At 45.9% G+C, this 22803-nt stretch overlaps 1 protein-coding gene and 1 pseudogene across 5 annotated transcripts; one reads left to right on the plus strand and one right to left on the minus strand.

Annotated features, from left to right (window-relative positions):
- The first annotated feature begins 4145 nt into the window (after window positions 1-4145).
- On the plus strand, window positions 4146-21469 carry MYCBPAP (MYCBP associated protein). Of its 5 annotated transcripts, none has more exons than XM_075014256.1 (19): window positions 4146-4298; window positions 6526-6653; window positions 7334-7493; window positions 7674-7780; window positions 10214-10397; window positions 10761-10876; window positions 11784-11934; window positions 12291-12406; window positions 12588-12703; window positions 13647-13755; window positions 14400-14589; window positions 15105-15292; window positions 15887-16033; window positions 16242-16586; window positions 17308-17429; window positions 18797-18912; window positions 19668-19801; window positions 20018-20200; window positions 21254-21469. In XM_075014256.1, the coding sequence occupies exons 1-19, from the start codon at window positions 4166-4168 to the stop codon at window positions 21338-21340; spliced, it is 2832 nt and encodes a 943-aa protein (XP_074870357.1). In that variant the 5' UTR covers window positions 4146-4165; the 3' UTR covers window positions 21341-21469. The 5 variants fall into 5 exon arrangements, with proteins under 5 accessions (XP_074870357.1, XP_074870359.1, XP_074870358.1 ...); XM_075014258.1 differs by having other exon boundaries at window positions 20018-20062; XM_075014257.1 differs by having other exon boundaries at window positions 16242-16454.
- LOC142023731 (elongation factor 1-beta pseudogene) lies at window positions 8297-9656 on the minus strand (annotated as a pseudogene).
- Window positions 21470-22803: the final 1334 nt, after the last annotated feature.

Raw genomic sequence — 22803 nt, forward strand, 5'->3', positions numbered from 1 at the left:
ATCTCAGCCCTGCCTCTCCTCCTGCCATGCAGCCAGGAGCTTGCTCAAAGCCATGCTGCCTGCAGATTAACAAAAGACCAGCTACTGCTACCAACCACCACCTAAACAGTAAAGCGCTGCATCTTCATTTATTTATAAATGAAATGGCTGTAAATGGGACTATTAGTGACTTTAAAAAGTATCACCAGCACATGGACCATCCATGGAGGTCAAAAGATCAAATTTTGGCACTCCACCTCAGAAAGGTTGCTGACCCCTGGTCTACACTATTGTGCGTTGTTGACCTGTTACATGACTTCAGCTTTGTGAATAGTGTAGCTGTAGCTGATGTACTTAGGACTGCTTACTGCTGTATTTTCACCATAGGAAGTCGACAGCTGACGCTCTGCCACTGATTCCACCATCTCTTCTCGTTTTGGTGGAGTACTGGGAGAGTGCTCGGTGGTCAATATATTGGGTCTAGACTAGACACAAGTCGACCCCAACTGGATTGATTGCTGGCTATCAGTCTAGCCCATAGTGAATACATGCCTTAAGATAAGGCAGACTCAAGGCCTTCCAGTGCTACATAAACCCAGGAGCCTTGAGCTGAAAACCTCTAGTATGAGTCAGTAAGAAGTTTCTACAGTAACCCCATTTGGGTTAGTTGCTGAAGATTTGCTACTAGACATTTTTGAAGGGGGAACATGGTCCTGCCTCGAACATAAAGTCGGACTAGATGACCTCCCAAGGTCTCTTTCAACACTGATCTAGGGACTCGCTCAGTTTGGGAAGCAGAGGAATAATTTTGCACTTCTCTGTTCCCTTGATGTGCAGAAGCAGCTTTGGGTAGAGAGAGATGCAAGGCCACAATTTGTATATACACGTGTGATAGCTATGGCACCGAGAGGCATGAATCCCTGGATGTTTCTAGTTTCGCTCATGGGCTGTGACTGGAAATTTTGCACAGAGCAGTGTTTAGTATCAGTACCTACTGGAAGGCATACACACCACATTTGTCCCATCATACTCAGGTAAAGACAACTTCACTTGACCAAGCAGATCAATCTTACGAGTTCAACCATGACCACATTGTAATTATCTTTGCCTGACCTGCACTTTTCCTCCAGCTGTTTGCTCAGCATCCGGATGCCCTTTGTGATCACATGGCTGTGCCATGAGCAAAACGGGTGGGCCCATGAGCCAAATGAATGTTCTTGCCTGGAGACTCTTTTACAACATCCGTCTGTCATTGTGCTGCTGAGCAGTGCAGGTGAGAGGGGCCTTCTGACAAGCATGTTGCATGCTAGGACTTGTAATCACTCGGCTGCAGTGCCAAATTATAAAGCAGGGTTGATGCCAACTTCTTCACTGGTGGGCCGTGGGGCTTCTAGCCCATCTTTGAGGAAGACAAATATCTTTGGAATGAGCAGCCACTTCCTGTTGTAACGTGCTGGCTATGACCTGCCCTACCTGGCAGCACAGAAGTGCTTGCAAGGGCATTCCCTGTTTTGTGAAAGATGGAGTAATCCACACCAGGAGCTTTGTTTCGTGCAATGCATTTCGAATATTCTGAAGTTCTCAAGCTGTTGTCATGAGGTGGGGTTTTGCACCCATCATTTTGAGACTATCAAGTATTTGATCCTTTATCCTGTGAATCTTCTATTCATGCCTCATGAAACATCAGCCAGGTAGCCAGCCAGCGGGCCCGCTGGCATCAGAATTGAACTTTCTGCTTCTCCACAACAAAACAGATCCCAGTGTCCTGATGGTATTGCAGTCTCAGAATGCCTCTTTATTACTCACATCCGCAAATGAAGTTAACATGGGCGGACAGTATCAAGACCTGCCATGGTGAAGACCGATTTTTTTTTTTTCAACAGGAAATGTTTTATGAACTAAGGCTTGGCTCCTGTGTGTTGCTAAGCACCTTATGTTGTGACTTCAGTGGGAATGGGGGAAATGTACTGTTCAGCACCTTACAGGATTGGGCTTCTTGTTCTATTTTGTCAGAAATGATGCCTCTTAATGGAAAGTCTCGGAGGGATAGCCTTGTGAGTCTGTATCTGTGACAACAAGGAGTCCTGTAGCACCTTAGAGATGAATGGATTTATTAGGGCATAAGCTTTCATGGTAAAACTCAATTCATCAGAAGGAAAGGAGTGAAAATAAAAAACCAGGACACTCATTGCCAAATGAACCAGTCAGAAAACCCCAGGACACACAATCAGTACCTACCAAGAATCCGCAGTCATCATATTGCTTTATCCTAAATCTATTTCTCAATATTGGAAAGCACCGCACTGCAAGCTACCAAGATGAGACAAACCAGAACAATTATATTTTTGGTGCTGGAAGTAAGATATAATGCAAAGCTCTCAAAAGCCAGGTCTGTGACACCAGCCTATGATGATGATAAAGATGGAAGTATAAAATGGTAGTGGAGGAACCAGAAAAAGAAACCATACACCATTCATTTAATTTGTGTAATGTTTGCTATCACTTTTGTTTGAAAAATCAACATTTCTTGTATCTTAACATGAAGCACTAAAAGCCCCTTGTTTTCATGAGTTGAGGAGAGGTAAATCTGGGGCTCATGTATAGCCTAAAATGAATGAAAACAGTCATAAAAGAGCTACACCCTTTTGTTCCCTCTAATTTTTTTCTATACGTGGGCAGAATAAATTTCATTACCTGCACCAAGGCAGGTGCAGATGTGCACCGCCAATAGAAACATGCTGCCCGCTGCGAGTGTCTGTGGGCGCTCTGCAAATCAGTTGGGCGGTATCTGAATCCCTCCTGGGCAGCTGCCCAATCACTCAAATGAGGGGGAACACTGACAGTCATGAACTACGCCACTCTGGAGAAGCGATGAATCAAATCCAGCTCACAGCAATTGTGCAATCTGCTCTTCTGACTGCTCTCATCTTTAAATACAGGGTTTGGGGCTAGGGAAATGACTGGCCACAGCATGGAGTGGGGATGTACATCCCTTAGTCCTGGAAGATCTCAGCATGCAATGATCAGTCATGAACTAAAACACTTTAAAACAAAGGGATGATGGGCACACCAGGAAGATGACAGGTCCCAGAATACACTGCCCTGTCTTTACTGTGTGTGCAGGCAGAGCTATCTCTAGGAGGTGTGTGGGACAAACTCCCCTACCCCAGGCCTATCCCTGCCTGCCCCCCCCCCAACCCCTTCCTCTTCTCCACCCTTTATGTCATTGGGGAAGCTGCTTTGGGGGGAGGCGTTTGTCCTGGAGGCAATGACATTTGTCCTGGAGGGAATGTATCACAATGCTGCAGGAAGGCCCAGTGAGCCTGGAGGTGCCAGAGGGAGGAGCTGGAGAGTCACCCCAGCGGAGGAGTGGAGGGGCAGGCCCCAAGCCCAGCAGAAGGGCAGAGGAGGAGGTAGCTGCAGGCCTTGCTGAAGGACATACGGCAGGGTTGCCAATTCGGGAAGATCTTTTTTTCCCAACATGACAATGTCATTTTGTTAACATATCCTATTAAAGTCTCCAGGATAGCCTTCAGTAGTCACACAGAGAGTGAATTTGATCCCGGGAGACTTCTGGCCAATCCCAGAACGTAAGGGCAAACAGTGTTCCCTGTAAGCTGAGTGCTTTGGGCGCCCACCCAGGAGAGAGCCAAATGATGTCGACGTCATAAGCAGCGCGCCCACAGCCTGTGTTTCCATTGGTGGTGCACATACCTTGGTGCATATAACAAAATTTATTCTGCCCATGTATGGAAAAAAAAAAAGTAGAGGGCACACTGGGGGCAACCCGAACACAGGGTCACCACGTGGTGCGCGCCACACAATGCAATGCAACCCTGCCTCTTTGTTTACCCCAGAGCAGCCCCTCCCCGCAGCGCACTCATTGTCCCTGCGACCTTGGACAACCCAGGGTTTCGCCAGTTCCACGAGCCTGCGGGCACTGCGCACGCGCACAGCACCCCCGCTCTTCCAGCGCGCCCGAACGGTACGTACATGCGCACAACCGCACCCTTCTCCTCCCCCGACCCCGGCCAATGAGGCGACCGTTGCGGGCGGGAGGCGGAGCTTGACTCGCGAGGCCCGGCTGGCCCGGTCCTGTGGGAGAAGGGGCGGGCGGCTGGAGGCGGGGTCGGGGTTGCCACGGAAACAGGCGCCGCTTGCTGCCTGCAGGGGCCGCGCGGGCGGGATGCAGCCGCCGCCGCCGGCCCCGGGCGGGAAGAAGGAGCTTCGCGGTGGCCGCAAGGTCCCGTCGCTCACCGCCGTGTCCGAGGCCATGAACAAGTCGAGCAAGAAGGACGCGCGGACCAAAACCCCGCAGGGTAGGGGCGGGGCGCTGGGGCCGAGAGGGCGTGGCCTGGGCGCCGCCCCTCCCCCCCAGCCCCAGGGCATTGCTGCAGAGACCCCCCCGTCACTTCCCTCGGGCACCGGTGCAGAGACCTCCCCCCCGCTCCCGTCTGCGGGCCCGCGCCTGGTACCTCTGCAGGGAACCCCCGTCTTCTCCTTCCGGCCCCTGCTGCATCGCCCCCCCGGCACTGCTGTGGGGTCCCTGCTCGGGCCCCCGGGCACCGCTGCAGGGAGACCCTGTCACCTTCCTTGAACACTGCTGCAGAGACACCCCCGCTGCTGTGCGTCCTGCCCCGGTATCTCTACAGGGAGCCCCCCATCTATTCCTCCCAGGCACTGCTGCAGGGACCTCCCCTCCTCCTGGGCACTGCTGCAGGGACCACCCCTGCTGGCCCCTGGGCACCGCTGCAGATACCACCCCCCTCAGTCTCAGCCACTGCTGCGGGCCCCCACCCTGGTGCTGCTGCAAGGAGCCCCCATCTCCTCCTCATGGATGCTTCTGAGGGGCCCCCCATCACCTCTCTTGGGCACTGCTGCAGGGGCCCCCTCCTCTCAGGCACTGCTGCAAGGACCCCCACTGTGCTTCCTGTGTGCTGCTGCAGGGAGCCCCCCCATCTCCTCCTTCTGAGCACCACTCTGAGGACCTTGGCTACTGTTGTAAGGCCATCCCCAGCTACCCCAGGCACTGCTCCAGGGAACCCACGTGCCCATGCACAAGCACTGGCACAAGCTCCAGAGTCCTGCCACATTATTATGAAGCTATGGGACATTGGTATCACTGCCAGGCATCACTGTGGCACAGCAGGGTGAGGGAAGGCTCTGGCACCACCGGGGGTCCCTAGCCCATTGCAACATTATACATCCTGCCATTGCTCATGCAGGGTAGCCACTGGCACAATCTGGGAGCCCTGGCAATCTTTTGCTCATCTCCTATCACCACTGCCAGCCATTCACAAAAGAGGGGTGGATCTTGTATTGTTTGGGCAATCATACCGTGGACTCAGTGGGATGTAGAGCTGGGGACATAAAAGTGAAGCTCACCTTGCTTTAACAGCCCGGTGAGGACCACACACACAACATGACCGTCAATGATTATAATGCATTATATGCTGCCTACTCTGCATTAGCTTCCTAAAAGAAAATCTCATTTCTGCCTGCCCCTATCCAGCCTGCTATCGGGCGGTATTTTTAGAGGGAGGCAGAACCCAGGAGGCTGTATTTTCCAAAAAACTGCACCTGTGCTAAAAATCTAGTAGCAGCTCCAGTATGTCTAACTGGGTGCATGGTAAGACATGCTTTTAAAATTTTCAGCAGGTGACAGAAAAGGAAAAAATCCCTCCACTGATATTTCAGAAATAACTGGATAGCTCTGGATATCTTGGCCTACCCTTAGTATACATGCCAGTGATTTAGCACAGACAAACATTATATCCATATTAAAACAAAAAGCAGTCAAGTAGCACTTTAAAGACTAGCAAAATAGTTTAAGTGAGCTTTCGTGGTTTGAAGAAGTGGGTCTGTCCCACAAAAGCTCACCTAATAAACTATTTTGCTAGTCTTTAAAGTGCTACTTGACTGCTTTTTGTTTTGATGGTGTATGTACTAGCACGGCTTCCTCTCTGTTACCATTATATCCATAGCTGATGCACATGCATAGATAAACATTGGAGTCCTAGGGAAAATGAGTTCTAAATACCAATTATAGTCAATGAAGAGTCTAGTAAATATGTCTTTGAGAGGTGCAGTAATCTCATCTTTTAAAAATATATATCACATAAAATTAGCAGGAGGTTTCACTCTAATATTAGAACATCCAGTATTTTTAATGTTTGAAATGAATTAGCAAAATAATATTGTGTATTCCTAATTATATTAACATATCTACCTCTTCCTCTTAATACTGATTTTCTTTCTGGTTTGAGAAATCTTTGTTGCTTTGAATGAAAGGTGTGGAAAACCTTTGAAAGAAAGGATTATTTCTTACTTGAATTGTGGTAACACTGAGGGCCCCAACCAGGGCCTATTGTGCCAGTTGCTGTCAGACACTTAATATGATGTGCTGAGCACAGTCTGAGTTATGGTTTTCCGTACGCTTTGAAGACTAGTACTGCCTTTAAGGCTTTCTTAGTTGGCCAAGAGAGAAAGAAGGGGATTTCCTGGGAAAGGAAGATAAACTATTTTACCTCTGTGCTTGTGTTTCAGATAAGAAAAGAGTGAAGACATTTGAGCAGCCCTCCCCACCAATTCAAGAGGAGCCTGAGCCTGTCAGCTCTGTTCTGCAAGGAGATGAAATCCAGGCTCTGGCAATCAAGGTGGAAGATCTAGAAAAGGTGGGTGTAAAATCCTGTGTCCCTTGTCATAGGGAGTAGCTGCCTTCATCAAAACTTTCCCTCTATACTGAATTGGAGCGTGGGATGTGTGTGGAGAGGGTTCTCACCAAAACAAGCTGCAGGAGATTTGCCTTTTTTCCCCCCTGCTTGTCTCTTCCCTACTTCTGAGGGCCTGTCAAATCTTCAGCATTTTTTTGCTAGTCTTTGTGAAAAAGCTGTGGAAAGTGGTGGATTAATTTTATGCCAAAATCTTAAATGTCAGGAGGAACCATCTGGTGCATTCAGAATCATAGTTGCAAGTTTTTTATTTCTTTTAAGATTTCTGTGGCTTGGGGGAGAAGGGGAGGGAATGGTAGCACCTTTATGAAACCCAAACCAAACAACTTAAGGGATAACACCTGCCAATAAGCTATGTTGCAATAAATTCTTGGGGGAGGCCACTCAGGGTTCATTGCTCTGCCCCAAAAAGCAGCACATCGAAGATAGGACATTACTTAGTCTGATAACTCCTGCTCCATACATCACACATCTTCCAGAGGAAGACCAGAAATGTGGAGATAGGGCTTTATCAGACCTTGGTGAGATTTTTCCTTCCAGGCCCCCTCCAGCAAAACCATAAGGGTAGAGATGAGGCAGTGATGTATCTAACCTCTTTGGAACCGTGTATTCTGTTTCTGTAGCTCCATATTCCACACATTCCTCAAGAATTGGAGAAAACTCCTGTTTCCAAGAAGTTCCTCATTCGAAGACGCAAACCCCAAGAGGCTGGGAACAAGACCCAGCTCCTGGTAGCATACCCTGTTGATACTGATGCATCCAAGAAACCACTGAGTCACTCTGGTAGGCTTAAACTTCAGCTATAACATGTTACTCTTGGTTTTGCTAGAATTATCTGTGACTAGACCTTTGAGCACCGAGAAATGAGCCTGAAATTTTTATAATCTCAGTTACTATTTCTGGTCACTGTGTTTGTTCAGGAGTGCTCTGTGGTTTCATACAGACTGTCTTGATTTACTACAGGCTCAGAAAGACCATTCCTTGATAACCGTGAACAGATTCTCCCCCACAGCATCTTAGGAAGTCTTCAGGAGTTCAAGAGAGAAGCCTTAGCTAGAGGAAACACCGAGGTTGGTTTGTAAACTCATTGAGTGCCATATCTGTCCTAGAAGTAAGGTATGAGTAGAGTTGGATGACCTGTTTTGCTCAAATAGTCTATATACTAAAAACTGAACTTTTGGTTGACTCAAAACCATTTTTGAACATAATCTCAGAAGTATCTTCTGTGTTAGTCTGTACCTTCACAAAAACAAGCAGCCCTGCAGTGCTTTAAAGACTTAGTGCCATAATTTAGGTGCTACTGGACTTTGTTTTATTTGTGAACTTGTCATTTTCATTCCAAATTTTTTTTTTGGATTAGATTCTCAAGGGGAGTTATGAGGCATTGTTGAAATTGAGGAGGAGGTTGTGGTGGTGCCCCCTTTTATTCAGCATCCTAATGAGTGTGGTACTCATCTTGGATGTGGAGGGCCCAGGTTCACATTCCCGCTCTGGTGCAGGGACTTAAACTCAGGTGGCTGCCCTCTCCTTGGCAAGTGCTCTAACCACTAAGCTATTGAGTACTTTTATTCCAGATGTAGCAGGATTTAGATTTTGTTGAAAGCAGCTACATCCATTGACTGTATATAATTTTCAAAGGCTATTATTCTTTCTTACAACATATCTGTACCAACTTTGTCATCTTCAACTACACGCTGAATTTGAAGCTTCTTGATACCATAGCCAGCTGGAACCAGCTTAGAAGATCCCCAGACTAAACCATCTGCCTGAATGTTTCACACACACTCCTCCAATTTGGCCATATCTGTCTCATCATCCCAGGGTTTCACATCCAATAAGATGGATGATTTAGCAATAAGAGCTGTGTTTTGTTTTTTGGTTTTTTTTGGACTTCTTGGATTCATACTGAGCAAGACGTTCTTCTCTTAGTCTCTTTGATTCTTCACTTTCCTCCTCCTCCTCATCAGATCCAAAGAGATCAATGTCATCATCATCTTTGCTATCTGTGGCTGCACCTGTGGTGTCTTCAACATCAAAAGGACCGTATTTTCCCAAAGCTGTCTTTACTCCTGGCAAGCTGGCCTTTTGCTTTTCATAGGACTTGACGTGGTTGTACCAGTGGAGAGCGTGAAACAAATCAGCAGGCCGTGGCGTAGACATGGCTTCACAGACGGCAACGTCGGCCTGCGAGGGCACATAGCCCTCAATGTAGCTGCTGTCAGTCCAGGAACTGTTGATGTTGAAGACACCACAGGTGTCTGCATTCAGGCAGATGGTTTAGTCTGGGGATCTTCCAAGCTGGTTCCAGTTGGCTACGGTATCAAGGAGCTTCAAATTCAGTGTGTAGTTGAAGATGAGAAAGTTGGTACAGATATGACGTAAGAGAGAATAACAGCCTTTGAAGATTATGTACAGTCAATGGGTATAGCCACTAAGCTATTGGGTGTGCTGGAGAAGTCTCTGTCACTTCTGTTGAAGCTTTCTTCTTTTCATTAAATATTACGTTACTTATGGGTCAGGAACAGAGAGAATTAAGATTCTGCAGCACAGTGCTGTGGGCAGTCACCTAGAAGTGGGAACACCTTGATTCTGGTCCCTAATGCAGAGCAGGGATTCTGGCTTTCCTGCATCCCATGTGAGAACCTTTGTCTCTGGGTTATTATGGGCTCCACTACCATGGAAACTGGGGGAGGGGAAAAAAAGAAGAGTAGTTGGGGCCCTGAGACATAGCTTACAAAATAGTTACAAGGCCAGGCTTAGCAAGTCCTGCCTGGGGAAGAGCCCCACAGAAAAAGTAATTGGACAATTCCATGCTCCCATTTCTTCAGCCATTCCACTGGGAGCACCAATGCTGAGTATCCCAAGGAGAAATGAGGTGATGGGACAGTGTCATTCCTTATGTCTGAGTACTCAACGTAGTATAGTCTTACAAAGTCTGCAAGTCATACTCTGAGGCTACGACGACACTAGCCAAAAACTTCAAAATGGCCGTGCAAATGGCCATTTCGAAGTTTACTAATGAAGCGCTGAAATACATATTCAGCGCCTCATTAGCATGTGGGCGGCCGCGGCACTTCGAAATTGATACGGCTCGCCGCTGCGCGGCTCATCCAGGTGGGGCTCCTTTTCAAAAGGACCCCGCCTACTTGGAAGTCCCCTTATTTCCATCTGCTCATAGGCATAAGGGGACTTGGAAGTAGGCAGGGTCCTTTCGAAAAGGAGCCCCGTCTGGATGAGCTGTGTCAATTTCAAAGTGCCGTGGCCCCCGACATGCTAATGAGGCACTGAATATGTATTTCAGCGCTTCATTAGTAAACTAAATGGCCATTTCGAAGTTTTTTGGCTAGTGTAGACATAGCCTGAATGCCAAGAACCTCTGCTGGTTCAGAAGTGGCTGTGTAGTGACACTGCCAATCCAGGACACTCTTTGCTGTACCCCATTTGTTTTTGTGTTGCCTGTGCAGGGATGGATAGGATAATTTAACATTTTAATTTCTGTCCAGTTAGCTGAGCTGATTGCAGATTCACATCCTAATGGTACAGTGGCAGCTTCAGTGAAGCACAGAGAGAAACATGGGGAAGGGAAGAAGAGAGAATCTCTCTGGGCGCCGCCATCACAGCACAGCGCCCTCCAGAACTGGCATCGTAACATGGCCATCAGAAAGAAGCAGCAGAGAGTTCTGAGTAGTGAGTAAAGGTGGGGCAACTTCATTGTGTGGAACACCATGTAGGACTTGTGAACCAAACACCTTCCAGTAAGTTATTACTGCCACTGGCCAACCAAGGCCTGGCTAATTTGGAGAGTTGTATTGGTGTGCAATTATCCTCAGATTGTCCATAGTTCTGGATATGGTGATTCATCACATGCTGTCTTAATTACTTGCATGGCTGTAGTTGGAAGTAGCAGTGAGGCAAATTTGGAAGGAGTGTTGGGGGATGGTGACTGGACAAGAGTTACAGTATTGGAGAACGAGGAAGCTGGAAGGAATGAAACAGATTTTCTGGAGACTCTGTTGGTAAAACAGTTGATTCTGTATTGCTGCTTTTTAGAGTTTCTTCAGAAACCAGAAAATGAGCTGCTGATGAATCTCTCAGAGGATTACAGACGAGTCCAGGAAGAACGGCATCTTATCGACCGGAGCCTCCCTGCTCTGCACTATGGCAAGGTGAGGGATCATGAAAGAGGGGTCACGTGTACCAGAACAATAGTGTCCTGAATAATACTGGTGGGACTGTCATCAAGAAGCCATCTTTAAGCATCTACCACATCCACTGCAGGTCCAAAATGAACTGTGGAGCTTTCAGTGATTTCAGAAAGAAACATTATTTCATTTAGAATTGGTGATGGTCTAAAAAATATCGTTTAGAAACTGAAGCTGCCCTTGGAGGGCTTCTTGCTAAAGAGCTTTAGTGCATGAAGTAGCGCCGTGCGGTGAGCCTGCGAGTAAGGAGCGGCAGAGGCTGGGGAGGTGATGGAAGGCAGAACAAGGAGCAACGGTCTGAAGTTACAGCAGGAGAGGTGCAGGTTGGATATTAGGAAACACTGTTTCACCAGGAGGGTGGTGAAGCACTGGAATGCGTTACCTAGAGAGACGGTGAACTCTGCATCCCTAGAGGTTTTTAAGTCCCAGCTTGACAAAGTCCTGCCTGGGATGACTTAGTTAAGGTTTATCCTGCTTCAGGCAGGGGGCTGGACTAGATGACCTTCTGAGGTCCCTTCCAGCCCCAGGATTCTATGAGGTGGCATGATAATAGAAATTACTATTATCAGACAACAAAGCTTTAATGCCATCCAGGTTAGATGGCAGAGATTTCCATAGAGGAGATGCTCTGAAGGGAAATGTTTCTGAGCTAAAACAAGGCAGTCCTTTGCTGTGTCTTTACAGGACTGAAAAGGATTTGCATCAAAAGGAATATATTGTGATCTTTCATTCAGAGCATCAGTTTGGATTGAGGAGACGTTATACTTGGTTCAGTCTTCTTATAAACAGCATGTGATGCCTTCTGCTTAGCCCTGTGAGACCAAGAAACAGGTTATTTTTGCATGGTGGCACCTTCTTTTACCCTTCCTAGGGCTACCGTGTAGGAAGTGAGTTCTGGAGCCAGCCTGAGTGTATCGGAGATGAACTCACTGGTTTGATGACGACATTGACCCAGAAGGAGCGTGGCTACCCAGAGCCTATCACTCACGTTGGGAAATCTCAGACTGTCAGGACGGAGATGGGTGAGGAAATGGCTGGTGGCACAACATCAGTGGGAAGTGTGTGGAGCAGCAAAGATTAACTTGCCAGTACTTTTAAACCACTGTGAGGAAGTTCACGCTGCTAGTGTCCCTTTTAGCAATGGGAGGGCATTGATGTGAAGCAGCTTGTACTGTGGGGCATCTACTCATTATGAGGGAGTGTCCTGCCATCTAGCCACAGACAGGGCTTTCCTAAGATTCAGCTCACGCTGATGGAACTGTTTGTTGGAGAAACAATTGGGGATATTTGGACTGTTGCAAGATCAGAGGCCAGGGAGAAAATGAAACCAAAAGGGGTCTGGTGTGTAAACACCCAACTTGTGTGATTACTTCCACAGGTTCCAGAACTTCAAAAGAGTCCCCTTTCCGTTGCACCTGGGATAAGAGTCTCTTCCTGAGGTATCGACGCCAGGAACTAAAATCCATCCTAGAGGAGCTGGAATTTAATCGCCCTGTAAGACTGCTGGACTCTCGCTTAAGCACAAGGCACTGTTCTTAAGGCAGCATACCGTGCTTTCTTTTTTCTTATCAAATGCTATACTGTACTGTAACTTGATTTAGTCTGACTGCTGTGTAAGAAGAACAACTAACAGAGATGTCCTTTCTCTTTTTTATGTCTGTTACCTTTTGTCAAGGACCTAGATGGTCTGGAAGTGATTGGTAAAGGGCAGCCTTTCACTTCAGTCTCAGCACAGTGTTTTCCTCTGAGCAAAGAAAATGAGGCAGTCACCCCTGAAGAGAGAGCAAGCCTGTAAGTTGTTTGATGATAGTGGTGAAGAATTGTGGATCCTGTCTTTGAGGATTTCTCATTTGTCCTTATCCCACATGGGCCAGGTCCTCCACAGGGGAGGAGGAAGTGGCCCAGAGTGGCCTTAAGAAAGTCAGAAATAGCTAGTAGAGACCTCCAACTGTGCAGAGGGAATTCTGCACTAGTGGAAATCTGACGGAGGTAGCAGCCTCCAACATCAACTGTCCTCCTCAGGCCGACTTACGGGAGGAGATGGGTCATGTTGAAAGTGCTCCAGGATGCAACATAGGTGGAAAGCAGAGGAGTATAGTGGAGTGAAGCACTGCTGTGGTCAGTCTTCCATTGGTAAAGTTAGACATGCTCCTCTATCATTCCAAACTAGCACTGGGGCCTTGTGGCTGAGAATCAAGGAATGGAAACCAGCTTCTTGGGCCCAGCTCCTTTCCACTCACTGTGCCCTCCGTTAAGGCAGGGTGGAGAATCTGTGCTTAGTTATTCTAGCCTGTGCATCTCCTTCATGTGTCTTCATTTGCTCATCTTCCTCAGGTACACAGCTGGGCATTACCTTTGGTCCATTCTTCGGTGTTTATAGCCTTTTCCTTTCGTGATCTGTCCCCAGCCTTCCTTAGGCAAGTGTCTGTGTCCATTTCATCAGCATGAGTTCCAGCCTGCCTTCTTGGTGGTAATATATCAGTCTGTTTGGAGTTCTCCAGCCCACCCTGGAAAATGTAGTCCAATGGCACTGTCTGTAATCAGATGATTCTTTGATTTGACAAGTTTTCAGTCTGTTGGCTACAGTTGAGCCCTACAGCTGAAGTGGTTAATTAGAAATGAATCCAGAGCTCTTGGTTAACATGGGTGTTCTAAACCACCTGTCAGTTCCTCAGTGCTTCATAATAACTTGCTTGAGCAATCTCAGGAGAGCATCCGCCGTTGCTTTCTTTAGCAGTGATCCCTTAGAAGATTATCCAGATGTGGTCCCAGAACCAGTCCTGGGTCCATCATTGCAGTTTTGTGGACAGCCAGCTCGTTGGATCGACAGCACTTCTCACAGGGTAAAACTGCAGTTGTTCTGAAATATGATTAGACTTAATTTTTCTTTATCCCCAGTCATAGTTGTATATTGAGTGCAGCACGCAAGGGTTCATCTGGACATTGCAGAGTGGTTGTTAAACTTGTATGTGCTTTGGAGGCTCTGGAAACAAAGATGGAATCATAGAATCAATCATAGAACACCAGGACTGGAAGGGACCTCGAGAGGCCATCGAGTCCAGCCCCCTGCCCCAATGGCAGGACCAAGTACTATCTAAACCATCCCTGATAGACATCTATCTAACCTGTTCTTAAATATCTCCAGCGATGGAGATTCCACAACCTCCCTTGGCAATTTATTCCACTGTTTGACCGCCCTGACAGTTAGGAACTTTTTCCTAATGTCCAACCTAAACCTCCCTTGCTGCAGTTTAAGCCTGTTGCCTCTTGTTCTATCCTCAGAGGCCAAGAAGAAAAAGGAATGTTTCGTTTGAGTTTCTCTTCAGCCTCAGTCCATCTCCTGATAGTGGCACCTTGATGTGGGGGTGGAGATAAACAATTAGGCTGGACCTAATGGTTCAGAAGCTCAGCTGTAGTATCACTCCATTTGGTCATGGGAAGGCAAATCCTATCATTAACATTTTTTTTTTCCCTTTCTTCCCTGCAGGATGAAGTTGGTATTGCTGCCCAGGTTACCTTTGAAGTTTTGGCAGGTGATAAAGCGGAATCCTGCCTAACAGTGAGCAATGATGGTACAGCTGCCATATGGTATGATTGGCGGAGGCAAGCCCAGTCAGTTACCTTTGAAGAAACAAAGGAGAAAGGGATTCAGTATTTTTACTTTAATACCAGGCCAGGTGAGATATGAGTCTCTTAAAGATTAGCCTATGGGCTTTATGCCAGTGCAAACCTCTGAGGTGGGCATGTTTAGGGGATTATGAATCAGACCACTGTCAAAGCAAATATAGGTGCTGATTTTCCTTAAGAAACCAGACTGTGCCAGAGGAGATGTGTGAGAAAGATCCCTTGCAAGAGTGATTGGAGGACAGAGGATGAGTTCTACACAGAATTTGTATGGATAGAATATCTAAAACCTCATTATTTGCTATTGAAAAATTGGGGCAGAATGTGTACTGAGAGTTTTGAGATCATGGTAAAATTAGGGATTGGAAGTGTGAAGAGAGAAAAAAAACATTCAGCAATCTGATGGATGGGAGTAAATCTGGAAGATGGATGGAGTATTAGGTGTGAAATCTGGCTGAAAAGGAGGCGTTGGCCCCAGAAAAGAAGTAGATTTGTGATGTGTTTGAAAGAAGACTTTTTGAAAGAACTTTTGTAGTCAGTTGACTGATGTGCGCTCTGTTATTCTTAGGTGTCATTCTGCCTGGGGAAACTAGAAACTTTTCCTTCTTTTTCAAGTCGGGGAAGGCAGGAGTCTTCAGTGAGTCCTGGGAGTTTTGTACTCACCCTGTGTTATTAGGCGGGGCTATCCTGCAAGTATCGCTGCGGGGTATTGCTGTATATGAGGATAAGCTGGCTGGCCTCAGAGAGGAATTGGAGGTAACCAAGTGGCTAGCTGTGTGCATATAAGCTTCAGACTCAATGTGCAAATATAGAATATAGGATGCTGTGTGTGCTGCAGTGTTGTTATTGTCATAAAATGGGGACTTGAGAGTAAAATTATCTATTACTAACATTGCGTCCAAAAGGTGTTTCCTGTTGTGTTTCTTTGTCATTTCTAGGTTTAGGTAGGTAGTTACACGGGGTTTCTAAATGCTGTGACAGGAGCACTTCACATTGCCCCAATCTATTTTCATGCCTTTTGTATAAATTCTAATGATGTCTGTCCGAAAAGATTTACTTTTGTCCTTTTAAAAAAATCCTATTCTTTTTCTTTTCTAAGTAACTGGTTTGGCTGGAATTTAACAACTTACCAAGTAAAGTAAAATTAAATATTTAAATACTCCATCTGTAAAATATAGAAGTTTGTGTGATTATTTTAACGATCACCATATCTGATGTACATACATTTTCTATGTCCTTGTGGCTAAGCATATGTGTTAATGCATGCCCTTCGTAGAATGTCTGAGAATTTGTTTCTGAGTTTACATGGGTCAAGGACTCAAATCTCTTATGGTTACTGTGGTACCCCAGAGGGAGCTGGCAAAGCGAGAAGTTACTATCATAGTACAAGAGAATCTGAAGGAGCTGCTTGATCGCATCCGGACACCGGAGCGAGTTCCTACTCCTGTGGGTGCTTACATCACTGAGGAGGATTTATTCCACAGAAAGAATCCAGAGGTACAACTTACCATTGGATAGTCTACACTGAATTGAGCTTTTGTACTTGGGAATGATGATACAGTCACTTATGGGGGCTGGTGTGTTTCTAAGGGTTTTTAAGGAAGAGGATAAAATAGTCTGTCAGTTTAATCACTAGCTGGTGTTTTTATTTGCAGCGTAAGACTTGTCTCATCCCTCTTTATCTTTTCATTTTCTGTTATCACAGTTACATTATCAGCACCAAGTGGTGAAGGAGCTTCATGAATTGTGGCGGCAGCACATGAATTTTCCCTTAACTTCAGAGGAAGAGGAGATTTCACGCAAGAAAAGCATCGTGCAGCCAGTATCGGGCCAGAAGAGCATTATACAGGAAATTTGGTGCCGGAAGAGTGCTGTGGACATTGCATGTCACAAGAGCATTACTGGGGAGATGCCACAGGTGAAGAGTGCCCTGGTGGAGACCCCCGGCCAGAAGAGTATTGTGGAGGGGAGCCTAAGTCGAACAATTAATGTGGAGGAGGAGGAAGTGATCCAGCCAGAGTGGAACCTTTCCTTGGAGGATTTTAAACAGGTTCTCACCCACTGTAAAAGTTGCGGTGGGCTGACAGGGATGGAGGTGTAATTACGTGTAATTTGCTTGCTTGGGAATAGTCTGGCATGTTCCAGCACCCAAACAAATGAAGATGTGTGTATCCAGAAGCTGGAGTAAATCATAGCCATGAGGTCAAAGGGGCAATTTACTGAGTGTGTCTGGGAAAACCTAGCAGGGAAGGAATCATTCTTCAGTCCTGGCTGCTCTTGTGAACTGATTCCTGAGAGAAACGTCACAGCTCTGGTGTGATGAAGAAAAAGAATTGGATAAGATTGTACACGTTCTGTGTTTAGCATTATTTGGCTGTTGGAAAGCTAAAAGTATGGAGGAAAAGTGCTTGTTGTTTATCCCAAGATTTAGAACGTGAGGAATAGGGTCATGATCCAGCCCCCTCTGTTCCCCTCATAGATCCTGGTGTATGAAAAGTTCTCCTTATCTGTCAGAGGAGCTGTGGGCCTAGTGCTCACAACAGAGTGCAGACAAGACATTTCCCAATTTTCTCCATCTTTACAGAGTTAGTTTGGTCTTAAGCTGGGCCAGCCAGGACTCTTACTGGCCCAAGTTTTGTTGCAGTGCATTATTGAAAACCTGTCTTTTGCTTTTATAGCTTTTGTCTCTGTTCCCTACCCTTTGGACCTCTGGGTCCCCAATTCTAGCTCTGAAGTTGAGGAGTTGCTCTCTGGGTTTTCTGTCCCATCAGGCTTTGCAGTTAATTCCTGAGGAGGAAAAACGAGAAGCAGCCCTGACCCAGCTCAATAAAGCAGCATTGAAGCTTTGTGTTGAACAGAGACCAACTCAGTCAGATCTCCCATACCAAACATGGTATGTTACCTTTGCAGACAAAGGGTCTTTCCTACAAATACACTTGCCAAACACCAGCAGAGAGCTGACAAACATGTCCAGCAATATGAGTTTTCTACATGCAAGGTTTTCTACCACTTAGGGATAGAAGCTGTCCAAAGCGTAGATGCCATTTTACTCCGAAGAGAAGTCCAAATGTTGCTTTGGAGAATACATGAGATCTCTTCATTCTCTGAGGCTCTTAGCTGGCAGAATATTCTGTGTTAGCTTTAGGGGTCAGTTTTCTCTGCATTGCACTTGTGAAGGTTGTTGTATCCCATGCAGGGATGTTAATGGTTAGCCAATTAACCAGTAGGGGCTGGAGCAGCAGGCTCCTGCCACTGCAGGCAGGGGTTTACTCCAGCCCTACAGGGCTGCCACAGGTGGGGGCACTCAAATGTGGCTGGAGCATCCCCTGCCTGCAGCAGCCCAGGTGCAGGGGACTGCTGGGGAGGCTGCTCCAGCCCATCCAGGATCGAGTGACCCCCCTTGCCATGGATAGGGGCTGCTCCAGCCAGGCTGGAGAGCCCTCATATGTGGCACGTTGGGGACCAGGGCTGCTCTGGCTCAGCTGGAACTTCCCTGCCCATGGCATGCCCGGGGCTGCCATAGAAGCAGTTTGCTGTGGCCTGGCTGGAATGCCCTGCCCATAGTGCACCTGGGGTGCCAGGAGCCAAGGCTGCTGTAGCCACGCTGGAGTGGTCCCTACTGGTGAACAGCAGCAGGTGGCCCAGAGAAGCCCTGATCCATGGGGCAGGGGAGGAGTTGGCTAGGGTGGCCTCACATCTGCCCCCCTTTAATTGACTAATCTACCTTTTAACCAGTTAATCAATTAAACAGGATTTTTACATCCTTAATCCCATATTCTGTCATTCACTCTTACTTTAGGTCTGTAAACACACTCAAAAATCTATTCACCTGTAAACCAGAAAGAAACAAGAACTCCAAGATCCAGATGGGTGTCTGATCCACACTGACTCATTCTGAAAAGGAAGAACCCTCATTTCACAATAAATATTTATGGATCCATCTGACCTCTGTTTCCCAAGCTGTTGAGAGCTGGGGTTGGGCGGGGGGGGGAAGGGGGGCTGTAATTTCATAGAATAATTTCTCCTGAAGCCATTAATGCGCAGTTGTCAGACGTTGAACTGAGTGAGTTTTTTAGTTAGTTGGAAGCAGCAATGGCCTTTGTTGATTGTGTGGTGTCTTGGTTCATGTGCACAGGGTAGAACAAGATGTTGGGAGAAGCAAAAACCCTGCTTTGTCCTGTGCCTGCTTCCCCACATGCATATAAATACTCTTCTGCACCACTTCTGGCCATGGCAAGTCCAGCGGGTTTTGTTTCTCAGTTTCCAGCTGTGGCGTGAAGTAGTTGATGGGCTGGCGAGCCGCTCCCTAATGCTGAGATCCCTGCTCGGCATGCCTGAGAAGGACACTTATGCAGAAATTGTTCCAGAGGAAGCAGGTACATTTATTTTCTTACCACACCAGTCTTTAAGCCATTTAAACAGGTTTTCTTGGGCCTTCTAAACAGATTTCAGTTCCTTTTAATTTCAGGTAACTTACTGAGCTTCAACTGAAATGGCTGCTTGAGCGTTTCCCCCACTGAGCCCTTTATGAGGAAACATCAGTAAAAAGGGTCCAGTGTATACGACTCACCCTTATTTGCGGTGTTGTCTCTTAAAGGCACAGAACCCTTTTAGCATCACATGGGTAGACCTATCCCTCGATTTATGAACATAATTCATTCAATGAAAACTGTTTGTAAGGTGACAATTCATAAATTGAACATGGAGCTGCCGGCAGAGCACTGGCTGTAACATGGATGCTCAGATGAAACTTGATTCTTCATTGTAGCGAAAATAGTGTTCGTAAATTGAAAAATAGGTATAAATTTACATGGTTCGTTGTAGCAAAAATTCATGTCAGAAGTTCGTAAATCGAAGGATAGGTGTAATTGTATTGGTATTTTGGCCTGTTTCTTACCCATGCTAATAAAAACGTTACCATTACTACTTCTTTACATGCTACCTACTGCATATTTATTATTTGATGTCGATCCTTAAATAGGTCTGTACCTGGAAAGTCAGTGTATTGTGTTGCGAGAATGCTAATTTGAAGTACGCTTCCATAAATATCAGGTAGACAGGCATTGGATTCACATTCTGTACTGTATCTTCAGATAGTGCTCTGGGATCACTGGAACTGTTTTGTTTGCAGTGGATTTGAAGCATGTTGTCAAAGGAGGAAAGGAGGACCGGAAAGCCTTACAGAAAGAAGAGAAGAAGACAGCAGGGGGAAAGGAAAAAGATGACAAAAAAGGAGCAACAAAATCAACAGTAAAAGAGAGAGAGGTAGGTAGTGAGAACCTGTAAGATGAAAAGAAGAGAACTGATTTCTGAGAGTCTGAGAGACACAGACAGCCTTGTTATCTATTGGTCTTATATGTCCATATTCTGACAGAAAGGTTGATTTAATCTTTTACGAAAGAGCTGCTGCCTTGATGTGCAGCCTGCTGTGCAGTTTGATGGATGCCGTGGTCTTACCTGTGTCTTTCTGTGTATGATCAGGAACGGTCAAACAGCAGGAAGACAAAAGGGAAGGATGAGAAAAGGGTAAGAACTCCAAGTTTTTCACGGGAGGCGAAAGAATTGATACCACCTGATAGCATCGATACAGAGCAAGTAGACTCTCACCCAGAACAAATAGATCCTGTTGTACTTGAGAAATACCATGAAAAACTTTATGTTGAAGTAAGTCTGGTGTTATCTTTCCATGTTTCTTGTTTGCCTGTCTTTTTTGTCACCTTTCCTCAGTTGCTTTCATTCTGTGCTTTCACACAACATGCAGTCAACCTGTTGAGCTCCTTGCCAGAGGATACTGTGACGACTAAAACTATAAAGTGTTAAAAAAGAACTAGATAAGTTCATGGAGGATAGGTCCTTCAATCTCTATTAGCCAGGATGGACAGGGATGGTGTCCTTTGCTTCTGTTTGCCAGAAACTGGGAATGGATTAACAGGAGATGGATCACTTGATGATTACCTGTTCATTCTGTCTGGGGCACCCGGTATTGGCTATTTTCAGAAGACAGGAGACCAGGCTAGATGTGTCTTTGGTCTCATCCTTTATAGCTGTCCTTACATGCTATCTCCTCTTCTTTGCTTTTAAGCTTACCATGGAGCTTGGTGCACAGCTGAGCATTTTATCAAGTTAAGAAAACTAATGAACAAATTCTCTGCAAATTTTAGTGTGGGTTGTGAGGTTGTATGTCTCTTGTGTCACTAAATCCTCAAGTTGGAATGATTCTATTAGATGGCTATTAGCAAGGGGTAAGGTATGGTGCCTAGCCTTTTGTCGAAGGCGGGAGATGGATGGCAGAGACAAATCGCTTGACCATTGTCTTTGGTTCACCTCCTCTGGGGCACCTGGCACTGACTACTGTCAGCAGACAGGATACTGGGCTAGATGGACCTTTCGTCTGACCCAGTATGGCCATACTTATGTTCCATTGTGTATTCAACTGTGTGGCTCAGTTCTGACCTGGAATTGCTTCAACATACTTAAAGATACTTGAGGGATCATCATACCGAATCATATGTCAGATAATGTTAAACACACTTTCCTTGAGTTCAGACAGTTCCTGTTAGGGATAAAATATGTAAAATCTAGATATTTCTTTGACCATTACAAGTACTATGTTAGTGGTGTGTATATAAGAGAGAGGCTTTCATTTGCCAATCACTTTTGCCACCATTTGATATCATGTTTTCATTAAAGGGGGTTTTGTGTGGTTTTCTTTTCTAGGTCTATGGCCTGCTTGATTCACTAGTGGGCAATATGGTTTTTCTACTTGAAGATCTAAAGAAGGATGCCCAAGAGGACAAGATGTGAAGTGTGTTCTCTGTCTAAGAACACATTTTTGCTGTTCTTTTAAAGAGAGAAATATTCATGTTTACACATACTATTTGTAATCTCCTCCTTTTCTGTATGAACCTAGAAAAAGTTAATTTAAAAACTTGACCATTTTTTGCATTTTGTTGTTGATGGTCTCTCCAAGGAGACGTTCCTGGATCATTTTGTTATTTCCACAACAATTATTAAATAGAGAAAGTTCATTGCATTGGAGTGTCACAGACTCAGAAATGGTTGAGATTAAAGCAACTGGAGAAATTCTGCCTACTTATGAGAGCAGAAAAGTTCCAATAGATGAAGACACAGGGCCAGTCTCTGTTTCTCTGTGTCTCAGAAGCCAATGAAGTGGGGGAGAGAGAGAGAGCGAGCGCATCAGGTGTCCCTGAACCCAAAACACATGATACTAAAACAGAGAAATAGCATTAGGAATCCATCTCTTTTCAACTTTTCATCTGTCTCCGTGTGTCAGACTTTTACCAAGTGGACCTGAATTGAAGTTGGTGGAGTTAAACTGGGGATGAATTTGCCTCCCTTCTGTTTATTTTGCTGTAACTATTTCAGTCCTAGGACTTTTTTTCCCTCTGATTTTTTTGAGGGAGTTGGGGTTGCATTTTTTTTCCCACCATGAGGTCTCCACACAGCTGCTTGCCATGTCTCCTCCAGTGATATCTCAATGGTGGAGACCTTCAGGAGTAGTTTGGAGTTGGAGAAGTGATGACTTGGAATCCAGGGTTTACACGAAGAAGCTGGCCTTTCTACCTCAGTTGTCTTAACACTCCACAATTAAGCAAGGGTATCACCATCCTTCCCTGCAGCATCAGCCATGCCGCAATTAGTATTGTCCAGCCAAGGAGCAGAAGTGGTTGCCTTTAATAATGTTCCCCACTTCAGGGGAGTAGTATATTGCTAGTGGAAATAAAAACAGCACTCCCCTCTGTGTGTATGCAAGCATCTTCCCCCGCACCCCTGGGGCGAGCCAGGATTCTAATGTAAAAGTGCTTACATGGCACTGTTACCTGCCTTCTCCCCCTTTCTTCCTCCTCTTTATACAGGTTCTTCTTTTCTGTTGGTCTTAGCCTCTCTCCCTCTCTCTCTCTCTCTGGCCATCTAAGTGTGTCTGTGTCTCCCTAGCAGCCAAATCTCATTTTCTTTTCTCCCAGAATTAGAATCAGCAGAATTGGCACTCTCCGTGAAAAGACCAGGTTTTGGTCAAATATTAGCCTCTCTCTGATCATTCCCTTTTCTTTTGTGTGCTGATTTGTTCTTTATGTGTGTCAGCCTGTGATTCCCCAGTTCCCTCTTCTGTCTAAATTTCCTAGTGTGTCTGGCAGTCATACTGGCATCTTTTTGCACAAACTTATAAATTCTCAATTTAGTCTTTGCCGCAGGAAATTTTTCAAACCCAGAGGAAGCTGGGCTGTAGATACCGCAGCTTGTCACCT

The sequence above is a fragment of the Carettochelys insculpta genome, chromosome 20 (assembly GCF_033958435.1).
Source record: "Carettochelys insculpta isolate YL-2023 chromosome 20, ASM3395843v1, whole genome shotgun sequence".
In the NCBI taxonomy this organism is placed as follows: Eukaryota; Metazoa; Chordata; order Testudines; family Carettochelyidae; genus Carettochelys; species Carettochelys insculpta.